Genomic DNA, 20,344 nt, shown 5'->3' with positions numbered 1-20,344 from the left:
ATCAAAATTGTATCAAATATCTTCTCAGACAACAGTGGAATAAAACTAGAAATCAATACCAAAGCAGATATGCTGATGGCAAATAAGTTTAAGAAACAATACTCAACATCATATCTCATTACAGAATTACAAATTAAAACAACCCGAAAACTGACATTGACAATACCCAATGCTGTTGAGAACATGGAGCAAAGGAACTCTCATTCATCACTGGTGAAAATGTAAAATGGTACAGCCACTTTGAAAGACAATTTGGTAGTTTCTTACAAAACTAAACATAAACAGAAGCTTAGCATGTAATATAGCACCTGTGCAACAAGGTATTTATGCAAATGAGCTGAAAATCTTTTTGTCCATACAAAAACCTGCACTTGGATATTTATAGCAACTTTATTTGTAATCGCCAAAAATTGGAAGCAACTAGATGTCCTTTAATAGGTGAATAAATGCATGAACAATGGGATAGTATTCAGTGATTAAAAGAAATGAGCTATCAAGTCATGAAGAGACATGGAAGAACATTAAATGCATATCACTAAGTGAAAGAAGCCAGTATGAAAAGGCTACAGAATGTATTATTCCAACTTATAACATGCTAGGAAAGGCAAAACTACACAAACAGCAGTGAAAAGGTTAATAATTACCATGAGTTCGGGAGAGGGGGTGAGATGAACAGGTGAAGTACATTTTCAGAATGGTGAAACCATCATTCTGTATAATACTCCAGTGGTGAATACCTAAAATTCTGCATTTGCCAAAGCCCATAGAACTGTGCAACATACATAGTGAACCCTAATATAAACTATGGACTTTATACTACACTAATGAAAGATGTTAAAATAGGGGAAACTGGGGAAAGGGGATAGGATATCTGGAACCTCTTTGTACTTTCCACACAATTTTTCTGTAAACCTAAAAATGCTCTAAAAAATAGCCTATTACCTGGTCTGAGTGCAGTAGTATTTACAACTAATCGATCACAATTTGTTACAGATTTCTTTTTATATTTTAGGCTTTAGGGTACATGTGAAAGTTTGTTACATAGATAATCATGGGTCATGAGGGTTTGTTGTACATGGTATTACATCACCTGAGTACTAAGCCCCAATACCCAGTAGTTATATTTTCTGTTCTTCTCCCTCCTCCTAACTTGCCCCCTCGAGTAGACCCAAGTGTCTTTTGTTTCCCTCTTTATGCTCATAAGTTCTTCTCATTTAGCTCCCACTTATAAGTGAGACCATGTAGTATTTGGATTCTGTTTCTGCATTAGTTTGCAAAGGATGATAGCCTCCAACTCCATCCATATTCTTGTAAAATACATGATCCTGTTCTTTTTTATGACTGCCTAATATTCCATGGTGTATATGTTCCACATTTTCTTTATCTAGTTTGTCACTGATGGCATTTAGGTTAATTTAATGTCTTTGCTGTTGTGAATAGTGCTGCAATGAACATTTGTGTGCATGTGTCTTTATGGTAGGTAGAATGCTTTATATTCCTCTGGGCATACACCCCGTAATGGGATTGCTGGGTTGAATGGTAACTTTTAACTCTTTGAGGAATTACCGTACTGCTTTTCAGAAAGGTTAAACTAATTTATACTCCCACCAACACTGTGTAAAAGTTTCCTTTTCTTTGCAACCTTGCCAACATCTGTTATTTTTTGGCTTTTTAATAATAGCCATTCTGACTGGCGTGAGATGGTGTTTCATTGTGCTTTTGATTTGCATTTCTCTAATGATCAGTGATATTGAGCTTTTTTTCATATGCTTGTTGGCCACATGAATGTCTTCTTCCAAGAATTGTCTCTTCATGTCTTTTGCCCACTTTTTAATAGGGTTGTTTGTTTTTCTCTTGTAAATTTGTTTATGTTCCTTATAGATGCTGGATATTACCTTTGTCAGATGCATAGTTTGCAAATATTTTCTCTCATGCTGTAAGTTATCTGTTTATTCTGTTAATAGTTTCTTCTTTTTCATTTTTTAATCTTTTTTTTTAATTGTACTTAGGTTCTGGGGTACATGTGCAGATCATGCAGGATTGTTGCATAGGTACATACATGGCAATGTGGTTTGCTGCCTCCATCCCCCCCATATCTGGCATTTCTCCCCATATTATCCCTCCCCAACCTTCCCACCCCCCACTGTCCCTCCCCTAGCCCCCCTAACATGCCCCAGTGTGTGATGTTCCCCTCCCTGTGTCCATGTGTTCTCATTGTTCAACACCACCTATGAGTGAGAACATGCGGTGTTTGATTCTCTGTTCTTGTGTTAGTTTGCTGAGAATGATAGTTTCCAGATTCATCCATGTTCCCACAAAGGACACAAACTCATCGTTTTTTATGGCTGCATAGTATTCCATGATACATACGTGCCACATTTTCCTTGTCCAGTCTATCATCAATGGACATTTGGGTTGGTTCCACGTCTTTGCTATTGTAAACAGTGCTGCAGTGAACATACATGTGCATGTGTCTTTATAATAGAATAATTTATAACCCTTTGAATATATACCCAGTAATGGGATTGCTGGGTCAAATGGTATTTCTATTTCTAGGTGCTTGAGGAATCGCCACACTGTCTTCCACAATGGTTGAACTAAGCTACACTCCCTCCAACAGTGTAAACGTGTTCCTATTTCTCCACATCCTCTCCAGCATCTGTTGTCTCCAGATTTTTTAATGGTCATCATTCTAACTGGTGTGAGATGGTATCTCCATGTGGTTTTGATTTGTATTTCTCTAATGACCAGTGATGATGAGCATTTTTTTATATGTTTGTTGGCCTTATATATGTCTTCTTTTGAAAAGTGTCTGTTCATATCCTTTGCCCACTTTTGAATGGGTTTGTTTGTTTTTTTTCTTGCAATTCTGTTTTAGTTCTTTGTAGATTCTGGATATTAGCCCTTTGTCAGATAGGTCTATTGTAAAAATTTTTTCCCATTCTCCTGGTTGCTGGTTCACTCTAATCATTGTTTCTTTTGCTGTGCAGAAGCTTTGGAGTTTAATTAGATCCCATTTGTCTGTTTTGGCTTTTGTTGCCAATACTTTTGGTGTTTTAGTCATGAAGTCCTTGCCTATGCCTATGTCCTGAATGGTTTTGCCTAGGTTTTCTTCTAGAGTTTTTATGGTGTTAGGTCTTATGTTTAAGTTTTTAATACATCTGGAGTTAATTTTATTGTAAGGTGTCAGGAAGGGGTCCAGTTTCTGCTTTCTGCACATGGCTAGCCAGTTTTCCCAACACCACTTATTAAACAGGGAATCCTTTCTCCATTGTTTTTGTCAGGTTTGTCAAAGACCAAATGGCTGTAGATGTGTGGCTTTGCCTCCGAGGCCTCTGTTCTATTCCACTGGTCTATATCTCTGTTTTGGTACCAGTGCCATGCTGTTTTGATCACTGTAGCATTGTAGTATAGTTTGAAGTCAGGTAGCATGATGGCTCCAGCTTTGTTCTTTTTGCTTAGAATTGTCTTGGCTGTGTGGGCTCTCTTTTGGTTCCATATGAAGATTAAGGTGGTTTTTTTCCAGTTCTGTCAAGAGGGTCATAGGTAGCTTGATGGAGATAGCATTTAATCTATAAATTACTTTGGGCAGTATAGCCATTTTCAAGATATTCATTCTTCTTAACCATGAGCATGGAATGTTTTGCCATCATTTGTGTCTCTCTTACTTCCTTGAGCAGTGGTTTGCAGTTCTCCTTGACAAGGTCCTTCACGTCATTTGTTCGTTCTGTTCCTACATATTTTATTCTCTTTGTAGCAATTGTGAATGGGAGTTTGCTCTTGATTTGGCTTTCTGTTTGTCTGTTATTGGTGTATAGGAATGCTTGTGATTTCTGCACATTGATTTTGTATCCTGAGACTTTGCTGAAGTTGCTTATCATCTTAAGGAGATTTTGGGCTGAGATGATGGGGTCTTGTAAATATACAATCATGTCATCTGCAAATAGAGACAATTTGACTTCCTCTTTTCCTAATTCAAAACTTTTATTTCCTTTTCTTGCCTACTTGTTCTGGGTAGAACTTCCAATACTATAGAAATGGTGAGAGAGGGCACCCTTATCTAGTGCCAGATTTCAAAGCGAATGCTTCCAGTTTTTGCCCATTCAGTATGATACTCACTGTGGATTTGTGGTAGATAGCTTTATTATTTTGAGATACCTAGTTTATTGAGAGTTTTTAAGCATAAAGGGATGTTGAATTTTGTCGAAGGCCTTCTCTGCATCTATTGAGATAATCAGGTGCTTTTTGTCTTTGGTTCTGTTTATGTGATAGACTACATTTATAGATTTGTGTATGTTGAACCAGCCTTGCATCCCCAGGATGAAGCCAATTTGATCGTGATGGATAATCTTTTTGATGTGGTGTTGGATTCTGTTTGCCAATGTTTTATTGAAGATTTTTTGCATCATGTTCATCATGGATATTGGCCAGAAATTTTCTTTTGTAGTTCTGTCTCTGCCAGGTTTTGGGATCAGGATGATGTTGGTATCATAAAATGAGTTAGGGAGTATTCCCTCTTTTTGTATTGTTTGTAATAGTTTCAGAAGGAATGGTACCAGCTCCTCTTCAACCAACAGAATGAAAAAACTTTTTGCAAGCTACCCATCTGACAAAGGCCTAATATCCAGAATCTACAAAGAACTAAAACAAATTTACAAGAAAAAACAAACCCAGCAAAAAGTGGGCAAAGGATATGAACAGGCACTTTTCAAAAAAAGACATTTATGTGACCAACAAACGTGAAAAAATGCTCCTCATCACTGGTCATTAGAGAAATGCAAATCAAAACCTCATTGAGATACCATCTCACACCAGTTAGAATGATGATCACTAAAAAATCTGGAGACAACAGATGCTGGAGAGGATGTGGAGAAATAGGAACACTTTTACATTGTTGGTGGGAGTGTAAATTAGTATAACCATTGTGGAAGACAGTGTGGCGATTCCTCAAGGATCTAAAAATAGAAATTCCATTTGACCCAGCAATCCCATTACTGGGCATATACCCAAAGGATTATAAATCACTCTATTATAAAGACACATGCACATGTATGTTCATTGCCACACTGTTTACAATAGCAAAGACTTGGAACCAACGCAAATGCCCATCAAGAATAGACTAAGTAAAGAAAATGTGGCACATTTACACAATGGAATACTATGCAGCCATACAAAATGATGAGTTCGTGTCCTTTGTAGGGACATGGATGAATCTGGAAACCATCATTCTCAGCAAACTGACACAAGAACAGAAAACCAAACACTGCATGTTCTCACTCATAAGTGGGTGTTGAACAATGAGAACACTTGGACACTGGGAGGGGAACATTACATACTGGGGTCTCTTGGAGGTCTAGGGGAGGGACAGTGGGGGATGGGGAGGTTGGGGAAGGAAAACATTAGGAGAAATACCTAATGTAGGTGAAGGGGGGATGGAGGCAGCAAATCACCATAGCATGTGTACACCTATGTAACAATCCTGCAAGATCTGCACATGTACCCCAGAGCTTAAAGTATAATAAAAATAAAAATAAAAATTTAAAAATTTAAATTAAAAATAAAATGACTGAGATGATAAACCTAAGGAAAATTACAGAGTAACACTGCTCCTGAAGGAGTACAAACAGAAAAGCAGAATTTCCATTTACAAATGATGACTGTACTGTGAAAGCTCCCAGAATTAGCAGTAAGGAGCACAACTCTCCAGGTTCATTATACTCTGAGCACAGTATATGTTTCTTCTCTTCTGAATTTCAAGGTAATATGACATTTGCATAATAAATGAAAATTCAAAGTATAGAAGATGGAGGACCTCAGTAAGTATTTAGATATTAGAAGACAGGAACAAAGTGGCCATTTTGGAATTAGACTTTTATCAAAAGTTATCCAAGTCTATTTTTCATGAGAATTACCAGGGTATTATCTGCAAATGAAAATGCAAGCCTCCAAATCCTCATAACTATCAATTAATTATATTTTCCATTCCTGTCTCAACAATTTCAACTTCCTGTTTTGAGCAAACTCATCAGCTTAGACAGATTTATCAACAATCTTGTTTTAAACCCTTCTAAAAACATTATGAATAAAGAAAATTTAAAACATTTTTCAGCTAATACATCCTCATTCTCAAATAAGAATATTGACTTAATTTAGAGTTTCTACATGGCTTAAAAACAAAAGTTTTAAATATTGAGTTTTCCAGTCATGGTAAAGGGCTGGTGCACAAAAATATGATTCTTTTTCTTAAAAATCCACTTAATTTGATACCAAATTAGGGAGAAAGATAGTTACTCATCTTGGGCTCTTGTGCCAATAGCCCTTGTATGTATGTACTTACAGTTTTCTCAAGTATGTTCTAAGCACGGAAGTTTCTAAATGGGGCCAAAATGGAATACTGAGTTTTCCAGTCATGGTAAAGGGCTGGTGCTAACTGACCTTTTCCTTCCTTGCAAGGCTAACTGTGGCACCCAGCAAAATTACTAGCTAGAGTTACTGGTGCAATGAGCAAATGTGGAAGAATTTGTTTCTCTGTGATACTAACTGGATTGTTCAAGTTTTGAAACTGTGACCCTAGTCCATTAGCGCCATGCTTTACTCAACTGAAATAATCAAGCCCCTATTGCTGTTGGGGGAGTTGTAGAGGGTAGGGTTAGAGGGGGATTGAGGGCAATTATATACATCATTAAGATATACAGTGAAAATGTAATTTGTTAATATACTATATTTGAGGTTTGAAAATCACTGATCACAGCTATTAAATAACAATATACCAGAATTTTACAATATTTGAACCCCTGCAAATGTAGATCTTTCTGGTATGATCCAAATTTGAATACAAATGGAAGTTCATTAAGTGTTAGGTTTATCAGTAAACCAGAGGAAATAAACTATATACATTTTACAGATAGTCACCTATGCAAAAATTAGAGATTAGGTAAAAATTAAGTGAAATTATTCATATGCTTTCAGTTTCATCTTTCTCCTGGGAAAACCCCAAAACTGGCCTCTGGAAAACCAACTTCATACATGTACAAAATGGCATCTGCTCTCATATAGATATAGCTTTCCCTCAATGGTAAATAAGTCACAGATGTATCTCAAACATTCATTTTCATGCATAAGGATTTTCGAGACATCTATTCCACTGAGATATTTTAAAGGAAGTCTACAAACGACTTCTAGGAAAAAGGCACTTCACTGTGAAAGTTGGATTTAACTACATGAAAGCTGAGAAGACTAGGAGAGACTCAAAATTCAATTTCATTTTTGTATTTATGAATCTAGAGCAGATGCCGGTTTAGAGAATACAGCCGATAACATTACAAACAAACCAAACAGCAATGATAACCATATTCTTGACAAATTTATGACATTTCTCCAAAAACTAGCATAGTTCTAAGTTCAACAGTAAAAAGAAAAAAAAAATCACCAACAGTTGCTACTTTAGAGCTCAAGACACTGTTTTCAATAGAATTTCACGTCTGCAGTTTGGTTCTCTGCTTCAGACATGAACTGCTTTTCAGATGAAAAACCTGGGGTGCCAGAGGTGGGTTTGTGTTGTGGAAGAACCCAAGGCAGAAAAATAACAGGGAGTAACAAGAGGTGCATTTCTCTGGTCAAACAGCGAAGTGAGGAGGCAGTTACTCTGAGAACCTCTCAAATAGAGAATACTCTACTAAACTACTGAGAGTTGGGGAAGTAGCAGGAGCTTCTCTGTGAGACTGAAGATATCAACAGGAATATTTCCCCTCCAGGGAAGTCAGGACCAGGGTGTCAGTGCAGCTTGACAGTGACTCTTCTTTGAAAGTATCCTGTTACATCACCACACATGGCAATCCCATACAACCCTGAGTCCCATCATCACTGCTGTTGGTGTTTTTTCATTCAGTACTGGTGTTATTTCTCTTACCAGTGTGTAAAAAGCATCTTCAACACCCTGTCTGGTCTTGGCTGAGGTTTCAATAAATGGAATCCCATTACTCTTGGCCAGTTCATGGGCTTGTTTTGTATCAACTGTCCTTGTTGGCAAATCACACTTGTTTCCCACTAGCACCATAGGTACATCATCTGAGTCTTTTACTTGCTCAATCTGCTCCCTATAGAGGTTAATATCCACAAATGACTCGCTATTATTGATGGCAAATACACAGAGAAAGTCTTCTCCTGTCCTCATGTATTGGTCTCTCATGGCACTGTACTCTTCTTGTCCACCTGTATCCAGTATGTCCAATAGACAAGTTTCACCACCTATAACCACCTGTTTTCTGTAAGAATCCTCTATGGTGGGATCATACTCATCCATAAAGTGGTTCTGGATTATCTGGATTGTCAGTGTGCTTTTCCCAACATCACCAGTTCCAACCACCACCAGTTTGTACTTAGTCATTTACACAAGCAAGAACCTCAAACTCCACTGCCTCTGCTTTGGACAGATTTAGAACCACAGACGGGAAAATGTTGGAGACCCTGGAACCTCCATGAACAGCCCCCATCAGGGAGAAGCACTTCTGGCACCCTTTAAAACATTCTTAAGAATGAAGATGACTTAAAAATACATTGACCAAAAGATATTCTGACGCTATGAAGGCCTCTACTCTCATGGAATATTTTGTATTTAAATATTTACTTTTTATAGGTATTTATGAAAAGTTTTTTAATTAAATGTTAAGGGCTATCAGATTCATAAGACAGACAATGCAATTAAAAAAAAGAGTTTGAATTACTAATTCGGCAATTTATAAGGGCTGTCTCAAATTTTGATTTGTCTTCTCTGCCCTGATAAGTCTTCTCTTCCAAGGCATCATATTTGTAGTTATCAAATGAAGCAATGGCACCATGCAAAGTACACCACCACCTCAGCCCTACTCCTATATATTAAACAAAAAAAATTTTTGTGCCTCCACATGTACTAAATAATAAATAAACTTTTTTTGAGAGATTGCTCACAATACCAGAGCATGGTTACAAAATCATGAAAATAATTGCTGAAGCTAAAATGCCACACAAACGCAGAATTGCACTGTTTATCTGCCTTGATGGAAATTGTCAACAGCCTAATTGGGACCCTAAAAGCAAAGAAAGAGAAAGGAGTGCCCCATAAGATGATACTATTAGCAGACACATGGATGACATTTCGTATAATGTAGAAACCACACTAATTCAGAAGATTCAGAAGATTATCAATTGATTGGTGTAAGGACATATATAAGTAACTCTGTCCATTTATAGCACTAATTACAAGGCACAAAGAGAAATTATTTGTTCCAGAACCAAAGTGCTAAATGAAACTATTGCAGATTAATTATTTGAGGTAATAAATGAAGATCTGGGGGGAAAAAAGAAAAGAAATAGGATGGAAACCCTGCAAGGGTTTGTGCACTCATGATTTGGTCGCAATGTCAGGAAGATGTGAAGGCCCTACGTAACATGAATTTTATCTGAAACCCTGAGATTCAAGTAACACATGTTTATTCATAGACAAGCTCTCATATGTGAATGTTTGCCTATGGCTCTAAATTGCACATTGAATGATGAAACTAAAATGGTGAATCTAACAAAATACAGGCTCTTAGGGTCCATCTGGTTTCAGTTTCCAGTGAAGCATGAGATCAGAGTATCACTGTTTTTTATATCAAAATGTATTGGCATTCAAAAGAAGAGAGCTGTCAAGAATATATGCACCAAAATAAGGACTTTTTGTAAACAAATCTCACCTTGCAGATTTGTTGAAGGATAGTCTTAGCTTAAATACAGTAGCTTAACTAGCTAACATTTTTGTGCACCTACATTTAAATTGAAAATTAAAATTTTTTTGAATTTAAAAATACATAAGATGCATGCACGTATGTGTGCGTGTGTGTGCATGCATGTGTGTTTGTGTGAATTAACAATCCTTTGTTAGGAAGAAATAAAGTCAAAATGGTTTGCATGTGATGATTAGTCAATTTTATTAGTGAATTGTTAAGATGAGTATGCTGACATCTGCATGTGCTGAAAAAAAATCTTTGACTTTATTTTTAAATACAAGTATATTTCACTTTATTGCTCTGATGGAGATATACATGGAGATGAGCGTTGTTTTCATGCCTCCTTAGACAACGTCCATTCTGCCATTCACGGATCAAGGAGTAATTTAGACTTTCAAGTCTTATTATTTAAGAAATCCAATTTGTAAGGCTATTGCTGCAATACATAGTGATTCCTCTGATGGATCTGAAATAATAAACTGAAAACTTTCCAGAAAGGATTCACCATTCTAGATGCCATTAAAAACATTTGTGATTCATGGGAGGAGGTCAAAATATCAACATGAATAGGAATTTCAAAGAAGCTGATTTCAATCCACATGGATGACTTTGAGGGGTTCAAGACTTCAGTGGAGGAAGAAACTGCAGATGTAGAGGAAATAGCAAGAGAACTAGAATTAGAAGTGGAGCCTAAGCATTGACTGAATTGCTACAATCTCATGATAAAACTCGATTAGATGAGGAGTTGCCTCTTACAGATGAGCAACAAGAAAGTGGTTGCTTGATAGGGGCTTGACTTCAGGTGAGGATGATGTGAACATTGTTGAAATGACAAAAAGGATTTAGAATGTTACATAAAGTTAGCTGATAAAGCAGTAGTAGGGTTTGAGAGGATTGACTCCAGTTTTAAAAGAAGTTCTGTTGTGGATTAAATGCTATCAAAGAGGCTCGTGTACTACAGAGAAGTCTATCGAGAAAGGAAGAGTCAATTGATGCGACAAACTTCATAGTTGTCTTATTTTAAGAAATTGCCACAGCCACCCCAAGCTGTAGCAACCACCAGCAAAAAGATTGTGACTCACTGAAGGCTCAGATAATCATTAGCATTTTTTAACAATGAAGTATTTTCAGTTAAGGTATGTACATTTTTTTAGACATAGTGCTATTGTACACTTAACAGACTATAGTGTTCTGTAAACATAACTTCCATATGCACTGGGAAATCAAAAAAAAATTGTGCAGCTTGCCTTATTGCAATATTTGCTTTATTGCAGTGGTCTGGAACCAAATCCACAATATCTCCAAGGTATGCCTGTACTTGATTAGACAAAATGTAATTGTGTTAAATTGAGCCATATGTAATTGCCATTTTCTAAGTGAAGGATGGCCTCATTTTGGCAGTTCCATGTTTCAACCTATCATTTAAAATCTATCACTATACATGACAAACTTCCACAGGATTTGAAAGCATCCATTTCAAGTATAAATCTTGTTAACTAAAAGATGTTATGCATAAATTTGTCAAAAGTCATAAAATTATACACTTTAAATGACTGTATTTCTACGTATAAATTACGCCTCAATAAAATAGATCATAGTAGTGAACTCATTTCTCATTAAAAATTAAAAATATTTTATTTAGAAGTTTAATACTTGTTCAATATTTAATATATTTTCTAATATCTTATATTTAATCTATCTTATTATAATCTCATTATAAGTATATACAGAGTTTTATCAACAAGTCCCACGGCCACAAATTCCCTCCAAGTCATCCCAGTGTGCTATACACATTCAATGAATGACAAGAAACAAAAAGGTCAGATGTGGCAGAGATTTCTAGCTGTCCACCAAAATACATTATCCCCTTCATTCATAAGATGGGAACTGAATAGTGGTTCCAGATTATTCATACTCTCCCTGTACTAGAATTACACACATATCTTTGCTGTGTGAGTTTGTAGCATCTCCCAGTAGAAGAGGCAGCATATTTTCCCTGCCTATTGATGTTGGTCATGTGATTTGCTTTGGCCACTGGAATTTAAGTGAAAGTGACATGTGTCATTTCTGGGCTGAGTCTCCAGAGGCATCAAGGCATCTCTGCTTATCCTTGTGCACTTCTATTATGAGAAGAACATGTCCCAAAGAGACACAGCCCTTTCAATCTGGGCCCCAGAACAAATGTACATGGAATCAAACCAACAGCCTGGCATCATGCCCAACCAACCTGTAGCCTTAATTGGAGCCTTCCAGTTGAGCCTAGATTAGGTCAGCTGAACAGTAGCCAATGTGCAAATTTGTGAGAGTGAGAATAAATGTGTTGTTTAAAAGCCTCCAGGTTTATAAGTCGTTTATTACACAGCATTAGTGCAATGTCAACTGACTTACACATTCTGATAGAGCTGTTGTTGGATACATGGCTGCCTCACCAGACTACATGTCCCTCACAGTTAGGTGTTGACATGTGACTAACTTCTTACCAATGAAATATAAGCAGAAAGGTTACACGTCACTTTCAGATTTTGGCTAGACCATTAATGTGCCTCTTCTCTCTTCCCATTGGCTAGGACCAAGATATGGAAGCCAACCAGCTTTGATAACCTATAGGATGACAATGCCCTTAGGGATGATAGAACAATGACTTTGAAGATTCTTGTTTCCTGGATGACCACAGACCTAGACTGTTCACCTTAGAACTGAGATGAAAGAAAAATAAGTTTCTATATTCTTTGAGCCACTATATGTTGAATGTCTCTTACACCCATTTATTTTTATCCTTAAGAATGAAGTTAGGAAACACTGCCTTCTCTTAAAAGTTTCATGGTATTATTCTTGGAAATTTAACCCAAAGTGTGCTTTTCTAGCAATGACTCCCCTGCCCAGTGATTTTGTGAACCACCCAATATCTTTTTAATGTCACTTCTTTTCTGGCTAATCAGTGGAGTAAGGTTCTGGTGACATAACAAGCAAACAGAAGACATAAGGAAAGATGGAAGCACTGTGACGGAAGCACTTTAAAGCTTCCTGTCAAGTTCAGCTTTAAAAGCTTCTAACATGTGTGATGGCCAAGCTCTTACTGAATTTTTTTTACATAAGGCCTTCCAGACACCACTCAGCCTCCCTTCCTCATTCTCTCTCTCTCATTCAAGCTAATGTAATCCCTTCCGCTCTTCATTCAACAAACATTTACAGGGAGGCTGCTATGCACCAGACACTAGGGTATAAAGACAAATGAAAGTGTATTGGTCAGAAGTTACTAGGTATGCTGCAGTAACAAATAGCCCTGAAATTTCCATAAATCCTAAATAGCCCTGAAATCTCCAAATCCCAAACAACCATTTATTTCTCGAGCATTCTACATGACAATCACATGTCAGCTTCCATTCAGGAACCAGGCCAACAGAACAACCTGGAATACTTGCTAATCATCGTGGCAAAGGGCAAAAGGAAAGAATATGGCAATCCATATGCTGGCTTTTAAAGCTGCTGACTCAAAATGATTCACATCACTTAATGAGCCAAAGCAAGTCTCATGGAAAAGCCTCACATGAATAGGGTAGGGAAATAGAGAAGAGCATGTATATTTGCAAACAAGAACACAGTCTGCTGCAAGAGCCCAGTCTGCCCTCTGTGCCACCATGCATCTCTTAGATACTTCTCTATCTGCACTCACTATGCTGCATCACACTTCACTGTGTATGTGTCCATGCCTCCTCCAGTGCCAGAAGCTCACTGAGACAGGGATAGTGGCTTATGCATCATCCAACCCAGCACGTTGCCTGGTACAAGGTATATAGTTTATTCTACTGTGTATTTGGAGAACAGAGTAATAAGTGAATGGAATCAAATAGCTCTTGGTCTTGGGAGAGTATGAGATAGGAAAGTGAACACTCACAGAACAAGCTAGCTGGATATTTAGGGAGTAAAAATGGAAGAATGACAACTTAGATAGGTTCCTTCACCCAGAAGATAGATCACCCACGAATTGGTATTATATTGTTTATAACAAGTAGTTTCTTAGGTGTGGTATCCTTGACTACTTGAAATTTGTCGCCAATTTTTGAAGTAAGGTAGGGGAGAGGGAAAGTGAAATTGCACTAACTGTGCAAAGATGGAGATGTGAGAAGCTGACTGTAAAGCCCAACTCACCAAGGTGGCTGTAGCAGCTGGGAGGACTCTCCCTTGGACATGCAGTCAGCAAGCTTACCACTGGAAGATGATTTGAAAGCTTAACAAAAATGGAACTCCTGAGCAGACTACCAAAGGCCATTCAAAAACTATGCCCAAGGTGACTTCAAACAGAAATACATGCAGGAACATATGTTTGCACAGCCAGGCCACCTGGGACTTGCTTCTGCTCTACACCTTAGCTGTCCCATCCACCACATGTGGCTCCAAATCGCCTTTAGCCATTTCCAGATATTGAAGCTAATCTCTCAGGGTAAGAATTTGCTATCATCAAGCCACAGGCTCTGTGAAAGAAGGGTTTTACCCTTTTTCATGACAAGATAACAGTGTTAAACTTGCAATACTAATAGAATTATGAAATGTCAGAATTGGCAGAAACTTAAAAGCCAAAGGCTTGCATCCCTTCATTTTGGAGCTCTGGATTCTAAGTTCCTTGAGGACAGAAACGATGTCTGATTGTATGGCCAATGACCCCAGCACAGAGTTTCACCAGTAAATGGTTGTTGGTAAATGTTATTGAATGACAGAAGAGCTGAAAAGTAGTAAACACTTGTTAAATGAAAAAAAAGAATGAGAGGCTGAATGAATAAATGCAATGTAGAAGCTGAGACCCAAAGATACACAGTATCATACCCAAAATTACAGTGACTTAGAGCTGCAATTAAAAGCCAGGTCCTCTGGCATCTAGGATAGAGTCTCTTAATGCAGAAGAATTAACCACCTTCCCAGTTCAAGGGCTTCCCAAGTTGTTTTCTTTCAGCCCTCTACCCCTACACTTCCCAGGATAGGTCTGGTCAATTTCCCTTTGCTCCACCCTCACCTGCTGCATGTCTAAGACTCCACACCACTTCCTTCGGCATGCAAGTGTCCTGGGTGAGTGCAGAGTGGGGGACTGTTCTCTCAGTGTGACAGTCCTGCTGGGCAACCTCTGAGTAAAGAGTTGGTGACAATGGAAGTGGAGCTTGACTAGACCCCAACAAAAACCTGAGTTAGCCTAGCCTTTGGGCTAGCGTGTGGATGCTGTCTGGGCTCCTGGCTGGCTTGTGGGTGCTCAGACCAAGCCCACAGTGCTCTCCAGTTGGCCCTCGCAGGCAAGATCCTTCCCTTGGTTCTATTACCATCTGTTCTCTTAACACCTCCCACTCCCTCCTCCAGCTAATCTAAGGACAGGAATCCCTCCTCGCCCTCTCAAACATTTTAACTACTCCTTGAATCCTCTCCAACTCATGTAGGGCATGCTTTTGAAATCTAAAGCCAGGAAGAAGACATCTTTCTGCTGCTTTCTATTAAAGAGGAAAAAAATAACGATGGGGCTGGGGAAGACTAGTCAATACCTCAAAACATTATCCTACCACAAGATGCCTGGGGATTTTCAGAGCACTCTCACCTGCATCACTTTACAGGGATAAGAACATATCTTTAGACAGCGAAAACATCAAATCATTTTCTTGTATAAATTCAGATGTTTCCTTAAACTTTGTCTCCTGGCAGTATTCTTACCTTGCAGTGCCAACTCAATGTACCCGCCTCATCTCCATGGACCCTTCCTTCATCTTTATCAGCATAAAGTTTGTTGCCACGATATTTAGTTTGTTGCTGTAGGAAAGGAATGATCAGATTTCAATCCCATCTTGTCACTCCAGGACAAGATGTCTAGGCCAATCCTCAAGCATTTGGTAAGTATAGTGGCCATATCAAAGTGGAGACCACTGAGAAAAGTTTATTGACTGACTTTCTGAGAATATTGGTAATTCATCCCATTTAAAAAAAAAAAAAAAAGAATAATCCTCACTGCTGTACAAACCTCCAACTATCTCCACTTATTGCCTAAGCATTCCACCCCAGTTGTACTCCACCTAAGTAGGAAGAAAGGGAAAAAGAGGGAGAAGAATCTTCTAAGTCCCTAATATATGCCAGGCTCTGACCTTTCCTAAGGAAGTCACCAATGTCAAGGCCAGCAGCCTCACTCTCTCCTTGTTGTTTGCATATTTATGTGAATATTAAATTCTGATTACAACCACACTGTCTCAACCTGACACCTGAATATGGAAAGCCCAACTGAGAACAATATGTGCATGTTTTCCTAAATAAAGCAAAGCAAAAAACTGAGTCCATTAGTCTGACATTTCAGGGAAGGAGTATCTCTAGTCTGCCTCAATGATCCAAATCTTATTGTGATGTGGTTCATGTTGAACTGCCAGATATTGGTTTGTAGAGGGACATGTATGTCCACATGTCCATTGTCCATGCTCAAGAGCTAGCCCTTCAGTCATAAGTTATCTCTGATGGCTGGCACAAAATATAAGTGTTTCTTAAAGAATCTCTGCTTATCTCGCCAAGGCAAGGGGGGAGGGACCTGTACGAGGTGCATCACAGGAAACATGCAGAGCCCACCGTTTACTTTTTAACCCCAGGAGGACATCAGGTGTACTAGTTGGGGCCACTGAGCAAGAAAGTTCAAAAATAATCACCTCGAGAGGCAGAGTCGGCAGTTGTCAGAAACACATTCGATTTAATGCTTTTTGGCTGCCTGGTGGGAGCTAACTGGCAGTCAGGCTGTCAACGCCAGTGATATTTAATTTAATTTTTCCCATGAAAACACTGTGGGGACTCATTAATTCAGAGAGCCCATTTCCTGGGAACAATAATAATAATGAGATTTTACCAGGTACACAATTATTCCAGTTGCCTCCCTTACTTCATTATTCACTGCAGTATTCCGGAGACCGCTGATGCTATTTTTGATTTAGAAGTAAGGGGCAGAGTCCACTAAGCCAATCACATAGGGAACCACTTCTGTCCTTAAAGTGTTCTCTGGGCCCTGCTAAACCAGGTCATATAAAGCAGATAAGACTTAAAGTCAGAGAATTTCTTGGTTTTTGTTTGTTTGTTTCTTTGTCTGAGACCGAGTTTCACTCTTGTTGCCCTGGCTGGAATGCAGTGGCACAATCGCGGCTCACTACAACCTCCGTCTCCCAGGTTCAAGCTATTCTCCTGCCTCAATCTCCCGAGTAGCTGGGATTACAGGCATGTGCCACCATGCCTGGCTAATTTTTGTATTTTTGGTAGAGATGGGGTTTCTCCATGTTGGTGAGGCTGGTCTCGAACTCCCGACCTCAGGTGATCTGCCTTTCTCAGTCTCCCTAAGTGCTGGGATTACAGGTGTGAGCCACCACACCCAGCCTAGGTCAGAGAGTTTCCATTGATGTGGATGCCACTTTGGTTTGCTAAAAGCACGTGCTATAGTTTCAGAATAAGATTGTGCAGAATGATGGGAGCTAGAGGAAGTTGTTTATCCAGAGCTGAAATGTAAAGAAGCCAGTTTCAAGGGTGGGACATCCACCCTCAAAACAAGACTGCTCTTCTTCTTCTTAGAGTCTCATTGTTAGCCATGAATCTTGGGATCCTCAGTGGCCCCAGTAACCCGGGGTTCCCTGGCCTGAGACACATTTGCACCTGCAAAGATACTGCCCATAGTGCCCTGTCAAAACCTGACTGTTCCAGTCCCATTTCTTAAATGTCTGCCTGGTGACTGAGAAGTCAATCAAATACACTAACTAGTAATAGAGAATTAATGGGTGATAATCACTTATTTGTTGTCCTTCCAAATAAAATAACATGGACTCAGTTGAAGTTTAAGTCTTAACCTGAATTTTTCAATTATGGGAATTTTAGGCAATACAGCAGGCCAATGGAGAAATTTTGGGAAAGGAGTTAGGAAACGGTCTCCTTTTGCATCAAATAAGTCTCCAGTTATTCTGTTAACACTTAGAGCTGGTTCTGCATACTCCCATATGGGAGAGGAGGAGAGTCTATTAAGTTGGGTGCTAAAGTATTATTTACAATAAAAAGGCCAAAAAAAATGAAATGGCCATATGTTAATCTTGGGGAATCTTGCACAGTTACTGACATTATTATTTGGAGTGCATTAATCTGTTCTCATGCTGCAGATAAAGACATACCCAAGACTGAGAAGAAAAAGAAGTTTAATTTGACTTATAGTTCCACATGGCTGGGGAGGCCTCAGAATCATGGCAGGAGGTGAAAGGCACTTCTTACATGGTGGCAGCAAGAGAAAATAAGGAAGAAACAAAAGCAGAAACCCCCCTGATAAAACCACCAGATCGGCCAGGCACAGTGGTTCAGGCCTGTAATCCCAGCACTTTAGGAAGCCAAGGCAGGCGGATCACGAGGTCAAGAGATTGAGACCATCCTGGCCAACACAGTGAAACCCCATCTCTACTAAAAAATGCAAAAATTAGCTGAGCATGGTGGCGCATGCCTGTAATCCCAGCTACTTGAGAGGCTGAGGCAGGAGAATTGCCTGAACCCAGGAGGCGGAGGTTGTGGTGAGCCGAGATCGCGCCATTGCACTCCAGCCTGGGTAACAAGAGCGAAACTCCATCTCCAAAGAAAATAAATAAATAAATAAAATAAAATCAGATCTCCTGAGACCTACTCTCTGTCACGAGAAGAGCACAGGAAAGACCAACCCCTATGATTCAATTACCTCCCCCGGGTCCCTCCCACAACACTTGGGAATTCTGGGAGATACAATTCAAGTTGAGATTTTGGTGCGGACACAGCCAAACCATATCATTCTGCCCCAGCCTGTCCAAATCCCACGTCCTCACATTTCAAAACCAGTCATGCCTTCCCAAGAGTCTTCCAAAGTCTTAACTCATTTCAGCATTAACCCAAAAGTCCATAGTCCAAGGTCTCATCTGAGACAAGACAAAGCCCTTCCACTTATGAGCCTGTAAAATCAAAAACAAGCTAGTTACTTCCTAGATACAATTGGGGTACACTATTAGGTAAATACAGCCATTCCAAATGAGAGAAATTGGCCAAAACAAAGGGGCTACAGGGCCCACACAAGTCTGAAATCCAGTGGGGCAGTCAAATTTTAAAGCTCCACAATGATCTCCTTTGACTTCAGGACTCACATACTGGTCGCACTGATTGATGCAAGAAGTGGGTTCCATGGTCTCACGCAGCTCCACCCCTGTGGCTTTGCAGGGTACAGCCTTCCACTGGGCTGCTTTCATGGGCTGGCATTGAATGTCTGTGGTTTTTCCAAGCACACAGTGTAAGCTGTCAGTGGATCTACCATGTGGGGTCTGGAGGACAGTGGCCCTCTTCTCACAGCTCCACTAGGCAGTGCCCCAGTAGGGACTCTGTGTGGGGGCTTCAATTCCACATTTCCCTTCTACACTGCCCTAGCAGAGGTTCTCCATGAGGGCCCTGCCCCTGCAGCAAACTTTTGCCTGGCTATCCAGACATTTCTATACATCTTCTGAAATCAAGGCAGAGGTTCCGAAACCTCAATTCTTGACGTTTGTGTACCCACAGGCTCAACACCATGTGGAAGATGCCAAGGCTCAGGGCTTCCACCCTCTCAAGCCACAGCCAGAGCTATATGTTGGCCCCTTTCAGCCACAGCTGGAATGGCTGGGACACAGGGCACCAAGTCCCTAGGCTGCACACAGCATGGGAACTCTGGGCCCAGCCCACAAAACCATTTTTTCCTCCTGGGCCTCTGGGCCTGTAATGGGAGAGGGTGCTGTGAAGTTCTCTGACATTGCCCAAAGATATTTTCCCCATGGTGCTGGGGATTAACATTAGGCTCCTTGCTACTTATGCAAATTTCTGCAGCTGGCTTGAATTTGTCCTCAAACAATGGGTTTTTCTATTCTACTGCATCATCAGGCTGCAAATTTTTCAAATTTTTATGCTCCGTTTCCCTTTTGAAAATGGAATGCTTATAATAGCATCCAAGTCACCTTTTGAATGCTTTGTTGCTTAGAAATTTCTTCCACCAGATACCCTAAATCATCTCTCTCAAGTTTGAAGTCCCACAAATCTCTAGGTAAGGCTTTTTGCTAAAACGTAACAAGAGTCACCTTTGCTCCAGTTCCCAACAAGTTCCTCAACTCCATCTGAGATCACCTCAGCCTGGACCTTATTGTTCATATCACTATCAGCATTTTTGTCAAAGCTATTCAACAAATCTGTAGGAGATTCCAAACTTTCCCACAGTTTCCTTCTTCTTCTGAACCCTCCAAACTGTTTCAACCTCTGCCTGTTACCCAGTTCCAAAGTCATTTCCACATTTTCAGGTTTCAGTAACGGCCCACTCTACTGGTATCAATTCACTGTATTAGTTCATATCCACACTGCTGATTAAAGACATACCTGAGACTGGGAAGAAGAATTTTAATTGGACTTACAGTTCCACATGGCTGGGGAGGCCTCAGAATCATAGCAGGAGGCAAAAGGCACTTCTTACATGGAGGCAGCAAGAGAAAATGGGGATGAAGTAAAAGCAGAAACCCCTGATAAACCCATCAGATCTCATGAGACATATTCACTATCATGAGAATAGCACGAGAAAGACCAGCCTCCATGAT

The 20,344-nt window shown here is 39.5% G+C and overlaps 1 protein-coding gene and 1 long non-coding RNA gene across 3 annotated transcripts in view; both read right to left on the bottom strand.

Moving 5' to 3' along the window:
- LOC105730744 (uncharacterized) overlaps positions 1–20,344 on the bottom strand; it is a 66,435-nt gene that overhangs the window by 5,119 nt on the left and 40,972 nt on the right. Inside the window, exon 4 of one of the 2 annotated variants that reach the window (XR_001110563.2) lies at positions 15,441–15,530. The exons of the other annotated variant lie outside the window; for it this stretch is intronic. This is a non-coding gene — a long non-coding RNA (uncharacterized LOC105730744). Of the gene's footprint in view, positions 1–15,440; positions 15,531–20,344 lie in introns of those variants that run through there. 2 annotated transcript variants of the gene reach the window in all.
- LOC105730743 (GTPase HRas-like) lies at positions 7,476–8,386 on the bottom strand. The gene is made up of 2 exons (XM_012472154.2): positions 7,892–8,386; positions 7,476–7,532 (listed from the first exon to the last, which is right to left on the bottom strand). The coding sequence occupies exons 1-2, from the start codon at positions 8,384–8,386 to the stop codon at positions 7,476–7,478; spliced, it is 552 nt and encodes a 183-aa protein (XP_012327577.2).

This window comes from Aotus nancymaae, unplaced genomic scaffold (genome assembly GCF_030222135.1).
Source record: "Aotus nancymaae isolate 86718 unplaced genomic scaffold, 86718_ANA_hifiasm-v0.15.2.pri h1tg000041l, whole genome shotgun sequence".
NCBI classification, from domain to species: Eukaryota; Metazoa; Chordata; class Mammalia; order Primates; family Aotidae; genus Aotus; species Aotus nancymaae.
Note: the sequence above shows the minus strand (reverse complement) of the source record. Positions and strands in the feature narration are given on the sequence as shown.